Genomic DNA, 8,250 nt, shown 5'->3' on the forward strand with positions numbered 1-8,250 from the left:
ATCTAACCAATGGTCAAAGTAATTTTCAAAAAAAAAATCAAATTGATGATGGCCGTACATGAAATTAAAACTTTCAACTGAAAATGCACTATCTCTCTTGCAATACAAATAATGCAGAATTTTTTTTTTTGAATGAAAATGTACCATATTTTTATCTGAGATCTTGAACCATATATACGTATATATACACACAAATTTTGGAGGATTTGGTATTAATATGTGAGCCAAAATTTTCTAACCACTGATTTACATTAAACTAATTTTACATTACTAAATTTGGCATTCAATCTTTTAAGATGATGATTAATTTCAGAGCCATCTTATCGGACATCTGCGTTACCCGGCCCTTAGCCAAGACACCGGGTTGTGTCTTCCACGCGCGGAAGCATGATCAACCTTCCTTCTCGCCAAACCACCATTGATCACCCACTGCACAGATCTGAAAGCACTCCAAAGTCCTGTCATTCATCCGCCGGCACAGTTCTCAAAGCTGTTAGTGATGATCCAATGGTGTTTTTTTTTTGCTAAAAAATAGGAGAGAGAGGAGAGAAAACCTATAGCAGTTTTCATTGGGCTCTCCTTCCACCAAGAAATGTTTCATGCGGATAGACATCTTTTACTCATACCATTTCCGATCCACGGATTACCCCATACGTGAGTACGTCATCCTAGCACCACCTCAGTACTGACGGATGGACTTCATCAGACAAATTAGACAGAGGGCATCCAATTTTCATATTTAAACGATGTCCACGTATTTCGAATATGCATCATTTTGGTAAAATTTTAACCCTCTTTCCAACCGTGCTATCATTTTTGTGGCGGTTTCGTGCACAAGATACACCCCTGTCCCGCTTGACAATGCACACGTGGCCCTACAGGAACTGCTTCCAAGACCCTGATGCGCACGGTACGTCCGTCCGCCACCTAGTTACCAGTTAACAGTTACCAGCCTGCGCTGCACAACCCCAAAAAGCCCGGAGGGACCCCGTGAAACGAACCCAAACCTAAGCTTATATAAAAGGTTCGAAATTTCTTTCCTCTCTTCCCCTCGTGCTCAAGAATCGAAAGAAAAGGAAAGAACTCCGGTAATTCCTCCACCTTCTCCGAATCTCTCTCTTTCTATATATAATCTATGATATCTCCGTCTCCGTCGCTTCATTCTCGCTTGGCGTTCTTTTCTTTGTCTGGTTCCAGTTCTTGATCCCGCATAGGCGTGTTCTCTTTTCGTTTGGGAGAGATGTCAGGCCGTTGGGTCTTGCTGGTTGTGTTATTGGGTTGCATCTTTGAAGCCATCGGTGCCAGCGAAGGCGACGCCGATCCGCTTTACCAGTATGTCGTCTTCTTGATTTTATTCTATGTCCTTTTTAGAACGGAGTTGGTTCCTCGTTCTTTTGTTTGGATGAATTGATTAAGAATATTTGTTTACGATCTCAGCTTGTTCTTCCTTTTTGAAATTGTTGTGATGATTGTATCTTATCTTTATCGCTGAATAGCTCTCTTTCCGAGATTGACTAATGGTTTCTTTAAAAAAGTTTCTGTTATATTGTGCGATATGGTTTCGATCATTAAAATGGATATGTAGAACATCCCAAGCTTGATAGATTGTTTGTGGCTCGGTGAAAGTTTCGTGTGAAGTGAGGAAGGAAAAATAGAATTGCACAGCATTAACTTTTTCATAGCTAATTTATTAACTGAAGTTGAATGTTGCAACTTTGCAAGATTTTTTATGTGAATCCCATGCCTCGCCTTTCCTTGTTCACAAAATAAAGACAGCTATCATGTTTATTAATCTGACTCATAGATCTTACGGTTTTCATTCAATTTTGCCGTTCAATTAATTTGATCCTTCTACAGTTCCAGAAACACTTTTGGAATATTTGTTTGAACATCCTGGCTTTTATAGTTAAACAGATGAGGTGTAGGAGATCACAGGGATGTGCGTCTCTTTCTGGTATCATCAGTGTCGATTTTGTTGGTGACTTATTGGGGATTATTGGATCATCCATCATTAACAGCTTAGTGGGGAATCATTATTCGTCTGTTTTTGGTTATCATCAGTTTGGTTGTTTTAGAATCCTCTAACATTGTTATGGTCAGAGCTTTCTTTATGTTCCGGAATTAGATTCACTATTTCATAATAGCCTAATCGTGCAGGTGGAACCAAGAAATATATTTTCAAGGATTTAAAATAGGATACTTTGTTTCATGCTTCTGCCTCTAATTGTGTTGAAGAATTTGATAACTAGAAGCATTTCTTTCATAATCATTGGTGAAAGATAGCCATGCTAGGGAGGAAAAGAAAACTTTTTGTGTGTGTGTGTGTGTGGCGAGGTGGGGGGTGCTTTAAATGTATATATCATCAGTCAGCTTCCAAACTTTGTGTCATATTTATCATTTTTGGTAATAATGATTCTTCCTTTTAATTTTATAAAAGAATTAGTATGTCATGGAAATGTTTAGCTGTGCTAGGTTAGTAGTACCTATCTTTTTAATTGCTGCCACTCTTAAGTCTCATCGGCATTTCATTTATGCAGCAATTGAGGAAGCTCATCTCTAGTTCACCTCTTCCTTTCTTCTTTTAACTTTTTCAAGAGTTCATTCAAATTCAAGTTTATATGTTTAAGTACTTGTTTGGTGTCTTCATCGTGAATACAAAAGGAAAATGTTTAGCCCAGTCCATAGCCTGTGATCTTGGTGGTTGTAGTGGCCCAATCCACAAATCCTACAGGATTTTCAGCCCAATCTTGTAAGAAAATCCAAACAGGCCCTAAGTGGTGGTAAATAACCACTAGGTTTTCAAAAAAAAAAAGCTTGTGTATAATTTACAGAGCTTGAAACCATGAGTACAGAAAATACTGTGTCAACCGATTCTGTTGAGACTTAGGCATATTAAAATTCTTAACCGCGTAGCTCATCCACAGACAGAACCCCATATCAATTCGTTTTCCCCCTTTTACTTTATGAGTTCTTTGGTAGCTGTGGTGGTAGTGGTAAATGACTTATACAGCTCAGCTGTTCTGTAGTTATGGTGTCAGACTGCCACTGAGAGCACCTGTATGGTTTCCATATCTTATGCTGATAAAGATATTTGGTCTACATCACAGTAGAAATGAATATACCTACAAAGTATTGTTCATTAATATCTTTAATCAGAACTGGTGTTAATCATTGAAAAACTTATAGTTTCAGTGATTTTAGCAAGTCAGATCTATCACATGATATGAAAATTAAAGGATTCAGGGTCTTAGGTGATGTGTTGCAAGAATTTGGCCTTAAATTTATTTAATATCATCCATCTTGTTCAACTTATTGCAGCCTGCTGTGATGTCTCACTGATTTACTATGAGAATACTATGAGAAGGTAACAGAATTTCTATTTTTATTATTTTGACATTACTTGGGATGCCAGAGCCTGTGCGGAACAATGTCAAGAGACCGGATCCTTTGGGAACAACTCCATTCAATATTGCCAATTATCATCCGGTGATGTATCTGGAGAGAATACATTGTCTATGAAAAAGCAACTGTACAGTCTGCGCTTGAAGTGGAAACAGTGGAGATGCAGAAGCTACTGTCAATATCTTTGTATGATGCAACGAGAAATTGAAAGGGAAGCGCTTGGTCTCAAACCTGTAAAGTATTATGGCAAATGGCCTTCCAAGCACGTCCATGTGTTTCAGGTGGGTCATTCATTTAATTTGTGACAGAGATTCACTCCTCAATTTTTCACAATTATGTTGATGTTTTTTATGTTCTAAGTTTTCATGTTTACGTCCATGCTTATCTTTTATACAGTTATCAAAGCTGTTTCCATCCAGGTGCCTGTTTCTGCTGCCCTCTCAGCTTTGACTCTTGTAGTTCAGTTCAATGGCTGGCTATCCTTTTTCCGATTAGTATATTACAAGTTGGAACGCACGCCTCAAAGTAGGAGGCCATACTATGAGTTTACTGGCTTATGGCATATCTATGGGCTCTTGTCAATGAATGCCTGGTTCTGGAGTGCTATTTTTCATAGTTGGTGAGCTATTAAATTTCTTCTGTTCATGACTTGAGCGAGCAAATTTTTGAAGAATATGATAATTTCTGACTACATAATGTTGATGCAATTATCTTATATGCTGCAGGAATTCTGATCTTACAGAGAAGGTATATATCTCATTTGCTGTGGCTTTACTTGGATACTCGCTCATTCTGGCTATACTGCGGACATTTAATGTCAAGGGTGAGGCTCAAAGGGTTACAGCTGCAGCTCCATTACTGGCCTTTGTGACAACGCACATCCTGTATCTCAACTTCTACAAACTTGACTATGGTGAGGCTTTATCTGTCACTAAAACTTATGGCTGAGGTGCGCATTGTAGATATTCTGCTAAAAAAACAGTCCTTTGAGACCGTTTCCATGTATCTTCAACACTTGTTTCCATGTTCGAGGGCCAATTTGAAGTTGTGCATATCTGATCAATATCTGGTGATTTGGTTCTGATAGAAGGCTTTAGGTTCTTTACATTCCAAATGCCTTTTCTTTTGTTGTATTGCTTCAGTCTTGTCAAACGTAATCCATGATATTTCATCGCTCTTTCAGCCTTAGCAAAGTGATTCTAATATTCGTTTTGCACTCATACATGGAACACATTTATGTTTAGCTGCTTCTACATCATCAGTCCTGTTTTACAATTCATGAATGGAGAACCTTTTATTTGCTTCTTTGTTCCACTTGTCATGGGAAGAATTGCCAAGAAGAGTTATGTTATTGCGTCTGCTCTCCTAGTTAGCAATTTACTTCCACAACTATTTTAAGTGTGCAAGATGGATCTTAGATTGTGACTCGTAATGACCATGCAGAGCATGTATTATGATGCAACCTCTGGTTTAAATCTTCCCTCACTTGAACATTTGACATTTTAAGGCTTTGACAGATAAACAGATACTTCATTTTGTGTTTCTTTTTTCCGAATTTTCTATCAGGGCTGAACATGAAAGTTTGCTTCACAATGGACATCGCTCAGGTAATCCTATGGGTGGTATGGGCTGCCGTAACTCGTCATCCTTCATGGCTCAAATTGTGGACAGTTCTGATTGGAGGCATCCTTGTCATGCTTCTGGAGAACTATGAGTTCCCCCCATCCAAAGCATTTGTTGATGCCCATGATTTGCGGCATGCTACTGCCATCCCCCTAGCTTATCTTTGGTGGAGCTTCGTGAAGAAAGATGCAGAAACTCGTACCACTGCCATCACTAAGAAAAGAAGGTAAGAAGCAGCAGAGACTGCCTATCATCCAATGGTGCCTGCAAGACATTGATCGAATCATATTCCAGCGCTGAAGTTTTTCCTTTGTTAATAGGTTAGCCATTTTTTTCTTTTTCTTTATTTAGTGCTGTTTCAATTTTTAACCAATTTGTGTAATTAAGACATACATTTTCAATCGAAATTGTTGGGTTCCATTCTGGAAAGAGCTTCTCTTATGAGTTTTGCACTCATAATTGCCCTATTTGATCGTCAACATTCTTCGGCTTTATAAGTTCCATGCTGACTATGGGCTTATATTTCTTTTTCCTGCAATAGCAGGTTTAGAAATTGGTAAACTCTCTCATGCGAGCCGCTGGCAGTAAGGGGTTACACTAAAAAAACACAGAGAACTTGTATTGTACCCTTGAATAGCGCACCCTTGTGAATCTCCCCAATACTTCTGTTCCATATAGTACAACAGACTTTTTGCCTGGATGATTGGTGCCTCACAGCCTTACCAAATGATGACCTGGTGTCTCAGGTCAAGGGAGTGGATTATCAGAATTGATTGGCATTAGGAATTACCTATTCTTTTGGAAGCTTTTTATTTGCTGCAGATCCTATACGTGATCCATTGGCAATGTAGAATGAAACCCATACTGTTTAAAAGACCCTGCAAAGTGCAGATGCTGCCTGGCAGTACGTTTGTTCTCTAAGTACATAAACCTCCTGTATTTACGTCAGGGGCAACAGGCAAAATATTGCATCTCTAAATGTTGGATGAAATGGATGGCCTAGGTGAACACACAAAAGCTTTGGTTGGTAAAACTAAGGATCCATTTGAGTAATCTAGCAAGATTGGAATGGATTTTCTGCTGGATTTGTGGCTTGGATAGCCCTCATGCATAGCCTATATCAACACAACACCCCCAGCCTGAAGTTTGCAGTCTCTCTTTCTCTCTCTCTTATTTTTTCTGATTTCCGCCGTCTCCGTCTCCCTCCATCACCCATCCTCCACCTTCTATCTCTCCTCCCTCCTTTTGTTCCCCTACGCCCGTTCTCTCTGTCCTCGATTCCTATAGGAATACCCGAAATAGGCACTAGGAAAAATACGGCAAGGGATATCCAAACAAAGAACTAGGATCTATGTTGATCGGGAAAATGGAGAATATTTTGACATTTTTGACCATACGTGATACGATAATTATTATGAGAGAGTGATCCATCAACAATGCAATGTGGACATGGGGAGCATTTTGTAAGAGTAGCTTAAATCCATAAATACAGGGTGAAACCTATAACGCATTGTGATGGACTTGGACTATTACTTGCTCTAGAGTATTAGAACAGCCAAAGTTGCACCCAAGGTTTAGACTCAAACCTTAACTATGACAAATTTGATCGCAAGCTTCCAGTACAACCGGATGAGAATTTACTAACAGGTTAGGACTCTCTCACTCTCTCTCTCTCTCTCCCCCACCTCTCAGAATGATGAGAGGTTCTAAAGCCCAAACCCTACCTTATACACACACCTTCCACTCTACCTGGGCCAAAAGCTTGGTCCCTGAGTAGATGGAACCTCGTGCTTGCAGGAATGGCATACTAAGAAACATGATTCAAAAGAAGAGTCGATGCCCTTCAGAATTGATTTCCCGTCTTTGACTAAAGTGGCAAAGGGTAGTACAATCCAACCCAAAGTTTGGTGGTACTAGCAGGTTAAGAATTACTAGCACGGAAGATAGGCTTGGTTGCTAAGGCCTCTAGGGATGTTCTTAAAGATTCAAATTTACATCCACATGGAATAAGTGAAACTAATTCGTAAATTTGCTTTCTAAACACTCTGGTAATTTATGCCTTGTAATTTATCCCATAATTAGCAAGTACTGCTTGTCATTCTTATGTCAAAATCTTATAAACAAGACATGAACAAAGACAGGTCTCTCTATATGCACGGGAGCACGACGCGAAAAGAAAAGTTCGAGTTGATCTTCCAATCCATGAATTCATTTAGATCTTCCAAGTAATTACTTATTTTAGTTGTCAATTTGAGTCTTGTCTTGCTGCGTAAAGGTGCTGCAGCTTCTCGCTCTGCCCTGATCCTTCTATCCTAGGGGATGGTAGTGAATAGTGATTACAAATCCTGACATCCGTTATTTACTCGAGGCAAAAGCTTCACACCTTTTGATTCCGTGCCCTTTTTCATTTCCCGGCTCAGAGCACGTGGTGATGAAGCGCACGAATTCCCAACCGACAAAATCCAAAACCGTGACGAAGCACCGGTGCTCTCAGCAGGGAAGGGAGGGGCCGCCCGTCACCCGCATAACCCTCGTGAAGTGCACCAACAATAACGCTGTTTACGACACCAAGGTCTGCGAACACAACACTTGGTGCGGAAGGCAGCGGTGGGAAGATTAAAAGAGACCCGCCAATGAAAGAGAGGAGCGATTGTTATACGCTCTCAAATTGAGTGCCTGCATGCTCTCAAATTGTCTATTTTCAACCCAAACTAGGCACGAGTTAGCCCTCCGATCCAACTGCTCTTGAAAGCGATTCAGAATTAGAGAAGGAACTCGCTTGACAGAACCAAACTGCAAAATTCTAGAACTACTGCTCACAGCGCAAGACTCCTAATTCCCTGATTTTAAAATGGTTTCAAATAAAAGCTTATTATGATGGTAAGGGTCCAATATTTGTGGAATATCCTCCAGATTTCAGAAGCTCCCCAAGCTGGGTACTCCACAGATGAGATCAAGAGATCATTTTAATACTTATAAATCAAATGGTCCCAGAATAAACAATTTCGACGACACAATATAATATTTTAATTTCATTTTTGGTTTTGGCTCTGTTTGAAGGTATTCAGTTTAATTTGCTCCCCCAACCTAAATTTGGATTTTTTGAATTTTAAAAAAAGAAATTTCTTAGATGTTGTCAAAATGGGAAGGTTTCAAAAAATAAACACAAAAGCCGATAACAAGAGAAAAATATGAATTTCAAAAATTTTACTCCAAGTATAAATT

General features: G+C 39.4%; 1 protein-coding gene across 3 annotated transcripts; it reads left to right on the forward strand.

Moving 5' to 3' along the window:
- Positions 1-989: 989 nt before the first annotated feature.
- Positions 990-5,454, forward strand: LOC103716856 (uncharacterized). Of its 3 annotated transcripts, none has more exons than XM_039122719.2 (6): positions 990-1,088; positions 1,198-1,332; positions 3,413-3,683; positions 3,822-4,021; positions 4,128-4,315; positions 4,969-5,454. In XM_039122719.2, the coding sequence occupies exons 2-6, from the start codon at positions 1,241-1,243 to the stop codon at positions 5,253-5,255; spliced, it is 1,038 nt and encodes a 345-aa protein (XP_038978647.1). In that variant the 5' UTR covers positions 990-1,088; positions 1,198-1,240; the 3' UTR covers positions 5,256-5,454. The 3 variants fall into 3 exon arrangements, with proteins under 3 accessions (XP_038978647.1, XP_088574632.1, XP_088574631.1); XM_088718506.2 differs by having other exon boundaries at positions 5,010-5,251; XM_088718505.2 differs by lacking the exon at positions 990-1,088 and having other exon boundaries at positions 1,152-1,332.
- The last annotated feature ends 2,796 nt before the right edge of the window (positions 5,455-8,250 follow it).

This window comes from Phoenix dactylifera, chromosome 3 (assembly GCF_051530095.1).
Source record: "Phoenix dactylifera cultivar Ajwa chromosome 3, Ajwa_hap1_PhDact_Kaust_v1.1, whole genome shotgun sequence".
Lineage (NCBI taxonomy): Eukaryota > Viridiplantae > Streptophyta > Magnoliopsida > Arecales > Arecaceae > Phoenix > Phoenix dactylifera.